The sequence below is a fragment of the Canis lupus genome, chromosome 32, assembly GCF_011100685.1.
Source record: "Canis lupus familiaris isolate Mischka breed German Shepherd chromosome 32, alternate assembly UU_Cfam_GSD_1.0, whole genome shotgun sequence".
Classification (NCBI taxonomy): domain Eukaryota; kingdom Metazoa; phylum Chordata; class Mammalia; order Carnivora; family Canidae; genus Canis; species Canis lupus.
This window is the reverse complement of record NC_049253.1, coordinates 32,728,070-32,745,830: the sequence shown is the minus strand read 5'-3', so window position 1 is coordinate 32,745,830 and position 17,761 is coordinate 32,728,070. Positions and strand designations below refer to the sequence as shown.

At 34.5% G+C, this 17,761-nt stretch overlaps 1 protein-coding gene across 10 annotated transcripts in view; it reads right to left on the bottom strand.

Annotated features, from left to right (window-relative positions):
- HELQ (helicase, POLQ like) overlaps positions 1-17,761 on the bottom strand; it is a 44,389-nt gene that overhangs the window by 8,889 nt on the left and 17,739 nt on the right. For 6 of the 10 annotated variants that reach the window (XM_038582241.1, XM_038582244.1, XM_038582246.1 and 3 more), the window contains 6 exons: positions 16,407-16,548; positions 15,782-15,886; positions 7,932-8,154; positions 6,021-6,178; positions 4,724-4,822; positions 1,702-1,875 (listed from right to left, as the gene is read on the bottom strand). In XM_038582241.1, coding sequence (XP_038438169.1) covers positions 1,702-1,875; positions 4,724-4,822; positions 6,021-6,178; positions 7,932-8,154; positions 15,782-15,886; positions 16,407-16,548 — 901 coding nt within the window. Of the gene's footprint in view, positions 1-137; positions 301-1,701; positions 1,876-4,723; positions 4,823-6,020; positions 6,179-7,931; positions 8,155-15,781; positions 15,887-16,406; positions 16,549-17,761 lie in introns of all 10 variants that reach the window. The other 4 variants (XR_005382890.1, XM_038582243.1, XM_038582242.1 and 1 more) reach the window with 4 other exon arrangements.

The window sequence follows — 17,761 nt, the reverse complement described above, 5'->3', positions numbered from 1 at the left end:
AAACTGCCCTAGCTCCAGTTTTCCTGCACATGATAATCTTTTTTCCTTATTGTTTAAACTTCTATGGGGTTTTTCCATAATTTGTAGTTAAAGGCATCTTAACTAATACTATTGGTATACTATTTTATACCACTTACATAACTTTAAAAAAAAACACTAAAATACTGAAAGTACACTCATGAGGGTACAAGTTGTCAGGTAGACTGTTTCTAGGATCAACCATCAGATTATAGTTGTTTTTCAAGTTCAATACAGTTTCTTTTACTTGAACAATTCCATAAGGCTGAAGTCCTTACAGTCCTAAGTAAAACAAAGGGATAGACTATTAGGGGAAGTATCTTTAAATATGAGGAACAACACAGAAAAGTTAAGAAAATACATTTTAAAGCTAGCTTCTCCTTATTACCTATAATTTTTGTCTACTGCTTAGTTAGCATGTGATTACAGAATGTAAGCTAATATTTAAAACTTAGCATAAGCAGGAGATATTAAGAAATATGAATTTGCTAAAATAATTATTATTCAACCCAAAGTCAAGTATTTTGTATTATTTACTTATGAGTACATATGACAGAAATAATTCCATATATATATATATATATATATGTATATATATATATATAAAATATGGAGATTCAAGATAGGAAAATGAAGATTTCAAACTTAAAAATAGAATTCACATAAGAAAAATGTTTTTTAAAAAATTGAGCATAGAAACAAATATGGAAAGGATTATTACACCATTCAATTAAAAGAAATTTAAATGCAGCCAAAAAAGGCTTCTATAGTAAATTCATCCCCAAAACTGTCCAAGTAGAAAAGTCTGGTAAGCTTTACTATGATACTTAAGGAAAGTCTGAAAGCTTCTTTTAGTAAAGTCTTAAACAAATCCATCCCAAATGCATATGGCCAAAATAAAGTTTATTCTTGAATTACTTTATAATTAAACATTTGACATAGAAACCTAAAGCAGCTGCCAGACATTAGAATAAAAAATGGCCAAAAAAAAAAAAAAAAAAAAAAAAAGGCCAAATACTGTGGCGATCACGGGAGTGATCCAAGTGGTCCCAAGTAGTGACGAGGCAGCTCCTGGGTATTGGTGATGCACCAAACAAACACTTCCCATGGTTATCACCATGAGAGATACTCCTACACAGTCTATATCAATGGAGAACTGTTGTTTTAAGAGTTGATTCTAAATACTTGCAACTATTAGTGATGGTTCTAAGAGTAGGGGAACGAAGTGCTTTCAACTTGTTTGCTATATATTTTGAGTGATTCTGTCATTTTTGTATCTTTACCATAAGTTAGTATATAGGATTCTTATAAGCAGAAAAAAACAGATGTATTTTATTTATTTATTTTAATTTTATTTTTTTAAAGATTTTATTTGTTTATTCATGAGAGACACACAGAGAGAGAGAGAGAGAGAGGCAGAGACACAGGCAGAGGGAGAAGCAGGCTCCATGCAGGGAGCCTGATGTGGGACTCGATCCCAGGTCTCCAGGATCACGCCCTGGGCCAAAGACGGTGCTAAACCGCTGAGCCACCCAGGCTGCCCAACAAATGTATTTTAAATAAGTTTTGAGCGCTCTGTATTAGTAGAACAATGAAGAAATAATGACTAACCAGTTTATGAGTTTAGCAGCAATTAAAACAAAAAGATGCACAAGGCATGTGTCATCTAGTTAATGGAATTACCTCACAGAAATGTAGCACACAAGAGGAGAATGAGGCAGCTCCAGTGAGAAGACTTTGTATATAGCCTCGAGGCATATTAAATTTTTCAGACACACTCCAAATGTTGGTCTCTTTGAGCAGGGTATAAAGAACAAAAGACAGGTACAGTCTGTTGACAATGTCCTTGTCCACCTTCTAGAAAGACACAAACAAATTTATGTACTGGACCTGCTAAGAATGTAGCTTATGTTGAATTTGGACAAAAGGTAATGTGAATGAAGTTATACGACAGGAAAGCCAGACTAGAATGCTTCCAAAGAAATAAAACTAAGATTCAGCATATGTACTTTCAGATGATCATTTTTCCAAATATAAAAAAAAAGAAAATAAGCCAAATTATTTCCAATTTATTTATTTATTATTTCCAACTTAAACTCCCTTCTACAGGGGAGCTGTAGTGGGTTGAATTGTGTCTGCCACCCCATACCTTTTTGTGGTAGCTGTGAAAGTGACCTTACTTGGAAATAGAATCTTTGCAGATGTAATTAGCTACAGATCTTGAGATGAAATCATCCTGGATGTACAGTGGACCCATTAGGGCTCTTTATTAAGTGACAGGTGTCTTTATAAGAAGAAAGGACACAGAGTGACATAGACAAGGCAATGTGAAGATGGCAACATCCAATGGAGACACTGGAGGGATACATTTACGATCTAAGGAACACCAAAGGTTGCCAGCAACCACCAAAAGCTAGGAGAAAGGCAACATATTTTCCTCCTCAGAGCCTCCAGAAGAAGCCATCTTGATCTCAGACTTTTGGCCTCCTGAACTTCGAGAGAATAAATTTCTGCTGTTTTAAGACACTCAGTTTGTGCTAATTTGTTAGGGTAGCCCTAGGAAAAGAATAAAGGAAGGAGCTGGGAAGCCCTTTACATTTACTGTGGTAATTATAGGTTGCATATATTTGTGAATGTAATGAGACAAATGCATTTATTTAGATAGGTATGTTAATAAGCTTGTCCATATTGTAAACTAAGTAAATATTAGATTCTATGATTTCCACATGGTCATGATAAATAATTAATGTCTCCAAAGTTAAAACACTGAAAGAGAAAAATGCTACCTGTAGTTGACAATTTCTGTGTACCTGCTTTTGCTTGCAGTATCTAGTGGTCAGTTTTTGTATAAAGTATTTCATAGCCAATATCAAGGCTTAGAAACTTAGAAACTCAGAAACTTAGAAACTCAGAAACTTAGAAACTTAGAAACTGAGTAACTCATGCTTGAAATCAGAGGAAAGAAAGGATAAACTGAAAATAGAAAAAGTGGGTATAAAATACAAAATTATATCCCTTATGATGGTAAAAGAATGGGATGAGAACTTAGTGGCATATCAAAGACTGTATGAATTACAGATTCTATGTGTTGATACGTTTTAAAAAGTATTAAGCTGAAAAACCATGATAGTTGAATTGCTAATAGGGAGAGACTGCTTTTTAATTTCCCAATTTTAGTGTACCTTCATTATTAACTATAATTTGAGTCAATGTAGATTTTGCTTAGAATATATTTTCTAAGCTAAGAAAAATGATTTAATTATATTACAAGGCAAGATAAGATGCTTTATGCCAATTTCAAGATCTTTTACAAGAAATACTTAAAGGTGGGGATGTCTTTTTCAATGTATAAATAAATCTGGTTTTAAGTAAATATGCTCTCTAGAATTTAAATCAGCTGAACATTTATTGACTATATTACATTAAAATGTAACAAAAATAAATTGATTCAAGTTTAAAAAGATGCATTAGTCTAATAAGATTTTGCAGATGTTTATTATTTGGTAATGAGTTCCAAATTAATATGATTTTGTTTTAATTTATATTTTAAAGTTGTATATAAAAGGTTTAAGAAATATTTTTAACATTTTGAACATCTAAACAAAATGTATGCATTTCTGAGGTAAAGGACTCAATCAAAATACTGTGATAAGATAAACATTAAAGTACTACACCGACATTTATAATTTTATGATTCAGCAGTACATAGGACAGGGCATCATTCAATTCAAATGTGTGTAGACACCATCTTCACTTTTCAAAATGAAATTAGTAATATTTACGTAAATTTAAAGATATGGAGGAAATGGCAGGTAAGATAATTTGGTTTCAATAAAAATTGGATTACCAACAAAATTATAAATATAAAAAGTGTATTATAAGGTGGAAAATATTAACTTAAGGAATTTGAAGGCATGGATTATTTCCATTCCTCTTAAAGTTAGTGTATTAGACACTTCATATTTGTTGACTAAATTTCAAAACACTAAAATATAAGAATATTATACAAAAAGGCATTAATTTATCAACTTCAACCTTCTACAGAGCTCTATGTACTTGAAGTACTAATTAGACTGGGAATTCTTTAAGGACAACAAAACCCAACAACAACAAAAACCTCAAACCGAACCTATCTTAGAATCCCTAATACCAAGTAGAATGCCTAATAAAAAGTTTCTAGGTCAGGGGGGCCTGGCTGGCTCAGTGAGAGGGGCATGTGACTCTTGATCTTGGATCATGAGTTCAAGCCCCATGTTGGGTGTAAAGATTATTTTAAAAAACAAGTTTTTAGAAAATTCATTTTTTCCCTTGAACTGAACTTATTTCAGGATTATATACTATCATAAAAACATTTAATAAATATTTTACATTTTTTATAAGCCATAAGTAGCCTAAGAAAAATAGATTAATAGGGTTTACCATTTCCTATGATAAGAAGCTTATATGTGCATGACAGAGTGCTTCAGAAATGCAAAGGTATACACACAAAAAAGGCCATCACACCATTCAAAAATAAATACTGCTTTTAAAAAATGCCCAAATTTCTGCTCCTCAAATGTTTTAAATAGTAAAATGGGAATTATACTAATTTAAAGGAAAAAAATATGAAACAAAAAGACCAAATCAACAAAAGCCAATGATACAACAGCATTAATTCTGCTATTTTAACTTGGTTATTTAGGGAGAGAAAAAAAGACTATGGTACCTTCTTTATAGGTTGACCTGATGCTTTCTTCCCAATAAAGTTTTCAGAGACTCCAAGAAGAGCAGCTACATTTTGTTCTGCTGGACTAAGCTGGCTAAACTACATTTGAAAAGAGTAAACAGAGAAAAATCAAATTGTAACTTTAAAAAAAAAAAGATTTATTTATTTGAGAGAGAGAAAGCATGTGGTGAGGTAGGGGGGCAGAAGGAGAGGGAGAACGAATTTCAAGCAGACTCCCTACTGAGTGTGGAGCTCGACTCTGGGCTCAATCCCACGACCCTAAGATCATGACCTGAGTCAAAATCAAGAGTAGGATGCTTAGCTGACTGAGCCACCTAGGCACCTTTCAAATTGTAACTTTTAAAAATCTGCCATTTGAACCAAATTTAGTATTTCCTGTGATATCACATTATCATGGTTTTAAAGGATATGAAAAAACACAAATTTTACTTATACATATTGTAAAGCTCAAAAAATGTATTATTAAAACATAACATTTTAGTAGAATACTTAAAGGCATGGTCACAAGCACTGTGACTATGGACTATGGTTTCCATGGTCCATGTGGTTATGTTTAAAATTGAGAGGTCTGCGGGGAGGAAGGGGAGGGAAAGCTTTTGACAGTAACTGCATTATATAGGACCACTTAAAAAACTTAGTTACAATTTAAAATATGACATTAAAAAGAAAATTAATTTCCTGCAAATTAAGAGCAGCATACTGCTTCTGCCTACCATGTGTTCATGCATCTGCTCTGTTCATAGTAAAATCCTAACAGACTGTACTCTACCACATGGTTTTGTAACAAGTAGGACCAGCTCCACCTTCCTGTTAGTGATAAAACTGATATTGCTTCTCAGGTAGTGAACGTCACTGAGTTTAGTTATTTTGCTTGGCTCCGATAGAGCTTTCATGTAATTAAAATCTCAAAAAAAAAACAAAAACAAAAAACAGCTTTCATGGTTTTCTTCACATTGTAGGCATCATAAAATGGAGTGGCCCCTAAAACATAACAGTAACTATCTTCGGGGAATGAGATCAGGGATGATCATCTTTTCTTTTCTGCACTTTTTGTTATTTTTTTGATAATGAACATGTTTATATTTAACAGAAAAGTAATATTTAAGTGACACAAACTGAAAATGCTATTTCCATATTACTCTTCTAAAAACTGACACATGAAAGGCCCAATTACAAACATATTTTAGTAGAGAAAAAAAGTGAATAATCACTTAATAAAAATTGCATCATCATTAATAAATAAGACAGACCATACTGAAGAGCCTTCTATTCTCACCTGCCTGAAGTATATCATCCAGTCGGGGTCACAGCAAGAAGCCATGTCATAGGGAGTTGTTAAATAAATCAGGTGAAGAAGGCTTTCGAGAACAAGTCCTTCAAGACCTTTCTTCAGATCTCTGTACAGAATGTTACAATAAGCCAAATCTATAGTCCCTAAAAGAAAGATCAAAATTTCATCTTTCATAATTACCAAAGGGGGAGAAAGGTGATTTTTGAAAATGTCTTGTTGAGAAGTTACCTAAGCATAGCAAAAAGTCTTCAAAATCTCTTAACTCCAGCATAGTTAACACAGTTTTATAGTTTCCAGTGTACAGTGTAGTGATTCAGCAATTCTAAACATTACTCAGTGCTCATCATGATGAGCGTACTCTTAATTCCCTTCGCCTATTTCACTCATCCTTCCACCAAAATCCCTTCTTATGTAATTTATCACAACTATTTTGGAGGTCATTTTGACAGACCTCCAAATGTTTGATACATCAACATTTAATAAGATTACTCCTTTTGACCCAATTGCTGTTTTTGGAAATCTAACCCAGAGAAACATTTCCACACATACCCAAAAATAGATATAAACAGAGATGCCCGTTGCAGTTTTGTCTATAGTTGAGAAAAATAAAAAAAAAAAACAGTGCAAATGTCCATCAATAGGGGAATGGTTAATTAAATTACAGTATCTAGACTATGGATGATTATAGTAGTAAAAGAAAAATGAGGTAAATTTAAAGGGACTGACATGTTAAAGTACTCCTTAATATTTTAAGTGAGAAAAGTAAGCTGCCAAAAAATACTTACAACTATGATTTTATCTTAAAAATAAACTACAAAATAACATATATAAATGTATATACATGTATATACATAAAATCTATACACATATACATATAAACATACATATATAATATACATATACATATTTATCTGTATGCATAATCATATGTGGAACAATACACATCAAATTGTTAACAGTGGTTGCCCCTGGAGGGTGGAAATGGGACAGGAGAATGGGATTTTCCATTACATAATTCTGAGTTCTAAGGAATTTTTTAAATGACAGACATGTATTATTTTTCATTAAGTAAATTATGATGTAGCCATTAAGAAAAAAACTATTCCCTGTCAAGAAACAATTTTTAAGGAAAAAAGCAAGTTCTGGAACAAAACCAATGATTGTTTACTTAAAAACAAAAGCTTAAAAAAATCTTAAACTTGTATATTAAGTATATGTTATGCATTGAAATGAAATGTACAGAACATGTCTGAAAAGACATATACCAAATTGCTATTCTTGGTAGGATATTAAGATTTGTACGATTGTTAGTAGAGGGGTGTGTGAAGGGGGATGATAATCTTTTTCCCTCTAAATACTTCTGGAGTATCCTAAATTACTTGTAATTCAAAACACCTTTCAGGGTGTCTAAGTAGCTCAGCCAGTTCAACTCTTGATTTTGGCTCAGGTCATGATCTCAGGGTTGTAAGATGGAGCCATGAGTCAGGCTCATGGTGGGTGTGGAGCCTGTTTAAAACTCTCTCTTCCCCTCCCTCTCTGCTCCTCCCTACTTCCTCTCTAAAAAAACAAAAACAAAAACAAAAAACCCAATACTTTTTCAACTTTTTATTTATTTACTAAAAAACCCTTTTTAAAAAGTAAGTTCTACACCCAACATGTGGCCTGAACTCAGAACCCTGAGACGAAGAGTCACATGCTCTACTGACTGAGGCAGCCAGGTGCCTCCATTTTTTAACTTTTAAAAGCGAAAGTAGTATAATAGCTTGTTAAGATTAATTGTTAACATTAATAAGATTAATGTTATTAATATGAAATTAGTTCCAATTTAAAGGAAGAGAATGATTTAACTTCTTTTTTTCCCGGCACATTTCCTCAGAAACTTAGGTAAACTCTTACCCTTAAAAGAAGCTCGTCCCAGTTTTGTAATATGAAAACTATATTGGATCTCTTCTTTGGGCTTATCAATAGTGTCTTTTTGTAGAAGTCCTTTTTCTGTCAGGTATCTAAGTGATTCGATGGTTATGTCCCACAGACTTTTTTCTTGCAATAAAATCTTTTGCTGAACACCAAAAAATGTACCACACATAAAGTGATATATGTCATCAAGATTCGTTGCAATCTGAAACAATTCAAGACATCATTGGAACATTTTCCTTAATTTAAGACATTGTTTTGAATGCATGTTAATCTCCATACCGCAAAGCTACTGAAATAAATTAGCATAAAACTAACATACTTGCACATATAAAGATAATTTTATAAGCGGCATTTTAAAATTAACAAGAAACAATTTAAAAAAGTTATCATATTCATACTTTTAATGAAAACATCTACATATTTTTCACCTAAAACTCCTCACATTTTTAAATAATTTTTCAGTGTCTCCAAAGCTGTGCTTTGTTTATTCTCCAACCAATTATCACTAATTCTCACTCAGCCTCCTTCAGAAATCCTTCCTTTACCCCTTTCCATCCACCTGTGAAAGTCTTCTTTAGCAATAAAAATTGTATTAAAAAAAAACCACCACACACGTGCAAAACACAACTGAAAGTCTCCACTGAAACAGGATCAGGCAATATTTCCCGATATATACCTAAAAATATATAGCAGTCTTCTCCTTTTGTCTCTCTCATTCCTGTTCTTTTGCTGCCTTTCTCTCTCCCCCTCTTAGTCACTATTTAAAACTTATAGTGGCAATCATTAAGTAATACTCAACCCTCCATTTGGTATTCAGATATAAAGTTAATGCTGAATTACGATAATTTTATATTAGCCAATTTCAATGAAATCATCATGTTCTACTAAAATATAGTCAATCAATAAATGTATCACTCATTCTTACAGTTCTGATGATATTTTTTCAACTGGAAAACTTAAGTAATTATTTGATACTAAACCAATATAAGAGTTAAAAAAATATGATGAGGCAGAGACATTTACTATTATTTTCTTTTTAATAAACTCAATTAAAAAATGTTTGATGCTTTTTATTATTATTATTATTATTATTTTTTTTTTTAGAGAGTGTGCACAAGTGGGTGAAGGAGGGGCAGAGAGAGATACACACACCCTTAAGCAGGTTCCATGCTCAGCATAGAGCCTAATGTGGGGCTTGATCTCCCAACTCTCAGATCATGACCTGAGCCAAAATCAAGAGTAGGATCCTTAACTGACTGAGCCACTCAGGCACCCAAAACTCCTTCTTAATATAATGAGGCTAAAACGGCAGTTTTAAGGTATTCAAGACTGATACTCAGTTTGTAGATTACTGATGAACTTAGCTGAATTGTTTTCTACTTGGTTGATTATAGTTAACATTAAGGATATTAAAAAAAATCCTTTACTTGATCCTTCTAGCTACCATCATGTTATCTTTCTATCCCTTTGTGAAAAACTTGGAGATACAGTGATTTAGACCCACTGGTCCAGCCTCTGCCTCTGGCCTCCACAGCTTCTCAAAGCTGGATTCTTCACTGTTGCCCCAACCTTCAGGTTCACCCATGCCCAACTCCAAAGTAAATCAATCAATTCATTCATTCATTCATTCATTCATTCATTCATTCATTCAAGTATTTGCAGAGCACCAACCACATGCCAGGCATTGTGTTAGGTAGGCACTGGGATTCAGGGACAAATAACAATAAATATGGATTCTGCTTGTACAGGTTTTACATTCCTGTGGGGGTAAAATCAGCCAAATCACTGCACTAACCAGAATATAATTACAAACTGATAGGTTCTACTAAAGCAATGTGGTTCTATAAAGATACAATAAACTGACTGGACTCAGAGGCACAGGGAGGCTTCCCTGAGGAAGCGATGGTTATGTGGGTAAGGGTGAGACAGGAGATGGGGTGGGGAAGATGCACCAGTCTCACACTTAGTGAGCACTGGGGTGGGAAGGAACATCACGCGCTTGAGAACCGAAAAGGCCGGTATACCTGGAGTGCAGAGTGCAAGGAGGCTGGTGAGAGATGAGGATGGAGACAGGCAGAGGCCAAATCTACCACGGCAGACCATGATAAGGAATTTGGGCTTAATCTTAAAGGCAATGGAAACCACCACTGACAAATTTTAAGGAGAGAGGGGTAATACATTCTGAGTTTACATTTTGACAAGATCAGTCTGTGAAGAGTTATTTGGAGAGGATGTGGGAAAGCATGGCAGAATGGATGCAAGGCAGTCAGCCCAGTTAGGGGACGATCACACTGCCCAGGCAGAAGACTGCAGGAGCACGGGCCCCAGTGTGCCGGTGCAGAGAGCAGGCTGCAAGCAGCCTATATTACCTGCCTCGTTTTGCCTCAGATTCTTTTTACAAAAGAGGAGTCACATTACTTAATTCAAAGGTATGCAAGGATCAGAGATTAAATACATAAAGTGTCTAACAGGGTGTCTAAGGTGTGGCTGTGATAAATAGATGATAACCGGAGGCTCCCTGAATCCTATGGCCCAACCACTGTTACGTTCTCTCATCAATTCCTAGAGTTTCCTTCTCTCCACCAAACACCGGCCTAGTCTCTCCAGGGGTGCTCATCTGTACCCTCCTGCCCTGACCTCACTGCCCAACTCACAGACCTCACCCTTCTTGCTTCTCACTTCTCTTCCACCTGATTGTTTCTGTCTAGAGGACTTCTGCTTCATTTCCAGCTCTAAAGGTTTTCCTGCTCTCCACCATGTCTAGAATTCCAGCATTCTTCCACAACTAGAGCCCTATTGTGAACCCCCACTTCATGGTGTAAGAGGAACCCTGCTGGCCTGGCCTCCTCCTGACTGGGTCCAGTTTCTTGAGTTCTGCCTCCTATGGGCAAGCTTGGAACAACAGCTGCCTACCTGCTAATCTCCTGAACCAACTGCTGCCTGATTTCTTGCTGGGGCACTTCAACTGTTAAAACAGAATTTAAACGCGACTGTTTGTGCCCCATAGATCTTGTATTGCCAGGTCCAGAAAACCATATCCCTGTGGCCAAGTCAGTTTTCCTAGTCTCCCTGTTACCTGAGCACTTCCATCTTAAGGGAAGTTCCAACTCCCTCCCAATTCCACTACTTTTGCTGAGTCCTAACTCATATACATACTTGTCAGATGTATGCATTATGAATATTTCCTCTGGGCCTTCTCACTTTTTTAGCAATGTCTTTTGAAGATAATCGTAAAAATTATGATGAAGTCTATTTAATTGAATTTTTCCCTTCATGGTTTATGTTTTTCGTTTCCCGCATAAGAAATCTTAACCCAAGGTAACAAAAATTTTTCTCCTATGTGTCCTAGAAATTATATTTTTAGCTTTTAAGTTTAGGTCTATGGTCCATTTTTAATTATTCTGGACAAAATTAGAGTGAGGTAAGAGTACAGATTAACTTTTGGTTTTGTTCTATATAGATACCTAGTTGTTCCAGCACCATTTATTGAAAAAAACAAACAAACTATCCTTTGTCCATTTAAATATCTTGACACTTTTTGTTAAAAATTGATCATTTTGATCATTTATAGGGGTGCCTGGCTGGCTCAGTCAGTAGAGCATGCAACTCTTGATCTTGGAGTACTGAGTTCGAGCCCCATGTTGAGTGCAGAAACTATTTTTTTAAAAAAATTGATCATGTATGTGTGGGCCTAATTCTGGACTTATTGATCTATTGGTCTATATGAACCTTGCACCAATATCACACTGCCTTGATTACTGAAGCTTTATAGTAAGTCTCGAAGTAGTGCGAACACTCTTTGTTATTTTTTCACAAAATTAATTTTGGCTATTCTACTTTGTGTTTCCAAAATAAATTCTATTAGCCTTCAATTTCCACTAAACAAGTCTATTTACTGGAATTGCACTAAATTTATATACCAATTTAGGAAGTATCAACAGATCAAAACTGTTCTAATTCTTTTTTTTTTTAAGATTTTATTTATTTATTCATGAGAGACACACAGAGAGAGGCAGAGACATAGGCAGAGGGAGAATCGGGCTCCCTGCAAGGAGCCCAATGTGGGACTCGATGCCAAGACTCCGAGATCATCTGTCAAAAGCAGATGCTTAACCGCTGAGCTACCCAGGTGTCCTGACTGTTCTAATTCTTGACCATGGTATCTCTCTCCATTTATTTAGGTCTCCTTTAATTTCTCTTAGCAGTTTTACAATTTTCAGTGTATAGATCTGACATATATTAAATTTATCCCTAAATACTGAATGTCTTTTGATGCTCTTGTGAAAGTTGTTTTTTCTAATTATTTGTAGTGAGTGTATTATTTGTAGATACAATTGAGTTTTGTACATTGACCCTGTATCCTAGACATGCTGATTACACTCTAGTTTTCTTGTACGTTTTTTTCCTTTGGATTTTTCTTGAACCTAATATCAGCAAATAAGACAGTTTTACTTCTTCCTTTCTAATCTATATGCCCTCGTTTTTCTTCCTGTCTTGTACTGGCTAGGATTTCTGATGTATGCTGAAAAGTAGGTAAGAACAGACCTCTTTTCTTTTCCTGATCTTAGATGGAAAAACATGTAGTCTTTCACCATTAAGTGTGATGTTACTTGTAATTTTTTTTTTTGTAAATAAACACCCTTTAGCAGGTTGAATATAATCTCTTCTACTCCTAGTTTGCTGAGTTTTTATCATAAATGGGTGCTGAATTCTGTCAAATGGATAGTAACATTGAATTCTGAATGTCAAATGAATAGTTACATTGACTTTTGAATTTGCATTACTGGAATAAACTCTGTTTTGCTGGATTACTAATACTTTGATAAGGATTTTTATAACTATTTTTACCACAGATATTGGCCTTTACTTTTCTCCTCTTGTAATGTCTTTGTCTGCTGGTCTCATAAGATGAGATGAGCAGTGTTCCCTCTTCCTCTACTTTCTGGAAGAATGTGTTTTCCCTCCTTAAATGTTTGGTAGAGTTTACCATGAAGTCAGTTGGGCCTGGACTCTTCATTGTGGGAGGTTTTAAGTTAAAAATTCAATTTCTTTAATAGATATAGGACTAGACTTTCTACTTCTTTTTCAGTCAGTTTTGGAAATTGTCTTCCAAGAATTTTTCCCATTTCATCTAAGTGGTTGAATTCAATTTTCAGTATTCAAGGATACAGTTACTCAAGGATTATTCTTTACTATCCCTTTAATATCTCTAGGATCTTTAGTGATGACCCTCCTTTCATTCCTGATATTGGTAATTTATGTATTCTCTCTTTTCCCTCTGATCAAATCAGTCAATAATCTTACTGATCTTTTCAATGAACTAGCTTATAGTTTCATTATTTTTTTCTCTTGTCTACTTTTTATTTCATTTCTGGGTTTTTTTGTTTTGTTTTGTTTTTGTTTTTTGTATTATTTCCTTCTTTCTACTTTGCCCCTCCCCTCATTCCTAAAGTAAAACTTAGACTATTGAATTTGGATCTTTCTTTTATTCTAATAAGCACTTAAAGCCATAAACGTCCTTTTAAGCACTTCTTTGGCTTCATGCCACTAATTCTGATATATCTATTTTCATTTTCATTCCATTCAAAATATTTTCTAATATCCCTTGTGATTTCTACTTTGACCACAGTCAGAGTATGCTATTTAATTTCCAAATATTTAGGTAATTCCCTGATATCCCTCTATTATTGTTGGTATACAATAATTATTTCTATTAGACACTTTACTATATTCGATTATTTCAATCCTTTTAAATGTATTGAGACTTGTTTAAGGTCTCAGAATATGATCTATGTTGGTGAAATATTTCACGTGCACTTGAGGAATATTCCACACATATGATGGTACACTGGAAAGAGTACAATCCAGCAAGGCAGAACTTACATTATAGTCCCATCAAAACCATAATTCACTGAATGATCTTAGATTACTCATCAATTCTCTGAGTCTGTTATATAATATATAACTTATCTAATATCTAATATATATTATATATAACTTATCTAATATATATCTTAATATATATAATTTAATATATAATTTGATGATCTTCATGATCTCTTCCTCCTTTACTAACTCCTTGGCAACCCTCCTACTACAGGTCTTTATTACATTATATATGGATTACTACAATTGCTTCTGAACTGAATTCTGAAGTACACTTTAGAATTCCCTCTGATGGGGATCCCTGGGTGGCGCAGCGGTTTGGCGCCTGCCTTTGGCCCAGGGCGCGATCCTGGAGACCCGGGATCGAATCCCACGTCGGGCTCCCGGTGCATGGAGCCTGCTTCTCCCTCTGCCTGTGTCTCTGTCTCTCTCTCTCTCTCTGTGTGTGACTATCACTCATAAATAAAGAAAAAAAAAAAAAAAGAATTCCCTCTGATGAATGACAGTGTTACAACTCTGTAGTCTACCATTTAAGCATACTCTCCCATTTTTCCCAATTTATAGCACACAGTCTGACTTAATTTTTTCCACCCAACTTTCAACTCTTCAGGATCTGCAGCTCTCCTCTAGATCTATAGAATCTAGTCTGTTGACTCATCTCACACCATCTTAAACTGTCTCTTATTAATTCTATATTAAGTACCTTGAATGGCTTATTCCTTCTCTCTGCTTATCTAAGATGTCTATCTCCTTTACTACCCAGCACTGATTCCTTTTCTTCCTTATAGCCTTTCACTATTCTGAACTGCCAGGGAATATTATAACATTATTTATCTACAAGGTAATTAAAACTTATGGTATTTTTTATTTGATAATTACTTTTTGTATTTTCACCTAAACTATTCAGGTTAACGAAGGTAGACTGCATGATAGGTTTTTTTTTTTTTTTTAAAGATTTTATTTATTTATTCATGAGAGACACAGAGAGAGATGCAGAGACGCAGGCAGACGGAGAAGCAGGCTCCTTGCAGGGAGCCCAATGTGGGACTCGATCCCTGGACCGAGGATCATGCCCTGAGCTGAAGGCAGATGCTCAACCGCTGAGCCATGCACGCATCCCAGACTGCATGATAGGTTGGTTTTGTAGTGGAACAACAAATTCAAACCCTGTCTTTGCCACTTTATGGCCAGATGACCTTGGACACACTATTAAAATTTACTTAATTTAAGAATAACCATTGAAACACCTGAGTGGCTCATTGGTTAAGTGTCTGACTATTGATTTCTGCTCAGGTCATGATCTCAAAATCATGGGATCAAGCCCTATGTAGAGTTCTACCTTGGCCTCCCTGCTCAGTGGGGAGTCTGCTTGAGATTCTCTCTCCCTCTGCCCCTCCCCAACTTCACGCAAACTCTCTCTCTAAAATAAGTAAATAAATCTTAAAAAAAAAAAAGTAACAAAGAAGTTTAATTCAAGAGTAATCCTAAAAGAGAGCTAAATTCTAAGAAAAAGAAGTTTTCCTACTGTTCTTTTTTTTTTTTTAATTTTCTGCCTGATAAAGGCTATACTGATTTCACAAATGTTTATAATATCTTAGAATGATCATAGGGCTACAGGTGAACCTTATTCTTAACAAGGGCAGGGATGATGGATTATCCCATATCAGGACCTATGTCCTTATAGTTTCTTATATCCTCTAGAGTATCCAAAAAGTCTCTCACTTGTAGTGATGCCTAGTTATGATTTGTTGATTTTTCATATTTCACACAACTCAAAGCATTTAAAAAGGTATGTATGAATCTAGGTTCAGAGTTCTGTTAGACTGCTCTTTTCCACATCAGATTAGAAGCTAACATTTGTTTTCATACTTACAGTTCTCATAACTTTCAAATCTCTATTTTCTTGGGTAATGGTAATAAGATTTAGAAATAATGAAAAATACCTTCAAACCAATCAAAGAGAGAAACAAAGTTTGGATTCCCTTGGTGAATTCTTGAACAAGATGGCTATAACAGTTTTCCAACGGTCTGCTTATTAACTCCAATACCTATAAAAGTTAAAGCAATGTTTTGTGTTATTATAAAAAAATAAAGTGTTCCATATAAAATTTTATATTTTGTATAGATCTTATAGAAGCAGGTGGTGTTAAGGACATAAAGACAAACAAATAAGAATTTAGCAGGTGTTCTCATGAAAATGGGAGAAAGATAAATATACTTTTTGTTGTACTCTTTCTAATTCTTAATCACAGAGGAGAAAGAATCATTATTTAAAGAAATATTAGTGGGATGCCTGGGTGGCTCAGCAGTTAAGCATCTGCCTTTGGCTCAGGGCGTGATCCTGCAGTCCTGGGATCAAGTCCCACGTTGGGCTCCCTGCATGGAGCCTGCTTCTCCCTCTGCCTATGTCTCTGCCCCCCTCTCTCTGTGTATCTCATAAAGAATAAATAAAATCTTTAAAAAGAAAACAATATTAGTAATTAATTTTTAAAAGATGATATCATAAAAGGGCTAGCCCAAAGAACAAAAAAAGACAAAACAAAAAGCCAACAACAATCAGATTATTACCTGTTGCTTGTCTTTTTCTTGCAGTATAAGGATACTCTCCCCAATAGAATCTATTCCAGCACGGCCAGCTCTGCCAATCATCTGTTTATATTGATTCCTCTTTAAAAATTCCTTAGCAACATAGGGAGCTCTTAGAATAACTCTATGGAATTGATAATATTAATTAAAAGTACTAATCCATTTATGATAATATCTATTTTAAAAATTTAATTTCATTATATGTGATATTAAATTTAATGACAGTTAACTCAAAATAATAAGTAACTGCTATTTAACAAGAACCAACAACGTCCTAGATTATTTATGTACATTATCAGTAATTCTTACAAAATTCTTGGTAATAATGTTCTTTATTATTTTACCTTATTTTATTTACTTATTTATTTATTTTACAAAGAGGCTAACTGAAGCAAACTAAATTTGATAATTACTTTATTAAGTAATATAATAAAACTAAGAGGCAAACTAAGAGGCTTACCTCAACCCACAGAACTAATAATTACCAGGGCCATGGTTTGAATGCGTTGGCCTAGCTACGGAGCTTAATTGTTACTAGAACAACAGTCTCCAAAGACTGATTCTGATACCCCATAAACGAAAAATCTGACCATGCATCACCAACTTACTAATTTATTTATATTACTGTCAATTACATAAAATTGCAGGTTTCATCTGTTTTTGACCTACAAATAAGGCCATTTCCCTGTTCATGTATATAGAAGTCTATAGCCAGATTTCCTGTTTAAAAGTGAGAGGAAACCTATGTCATTTATCTGCTAATCAACCTACTCCTTTACAAATCTCAAGGACAGCCAAGATTATAACTTGGATTAAACACTTGGAGAAAACTAAGGGCATAAAAGAAAAGCAAAGAATATACAGAATAAATGTCTGACAGAAATAGGGAACAGAAAGAACTTTAAAAAGTTCCAATTGGGTGTCGCCTGGGTGGCTCAGTCAGTTAAGTGTCTGACTTCTGAGCATAGAGCCTGCTTGTCCCTCTCTCTCTCTCCTCTGCCACTCCTCCTGTTCATGCTCTCTCCCTTTCCTTCTCCCTCTCTCTCTCAAATAAATAAATGAAATCTTAAAAAAAAAAATAATTATTCAAGGATGGCAAAATAAAAAATAAATCAGGGAAGGAAGCCATGGGATACAAGAGGCAGTGGTAAACAAAAAGCATAATTGACAGGAAGTTTTAAATAATTACGTACTATAAGATGAAAGAAAATTAAAAACCTGGCAGTAAAATTCTAGGTAGTTGCAACATACAGTGGCAGTATAGGAGAATACCCAAATGTTAAGACTGTTGTTATGTTCAGGAGGGGATACAGTCATCGATTAATTCTAAAATGGCA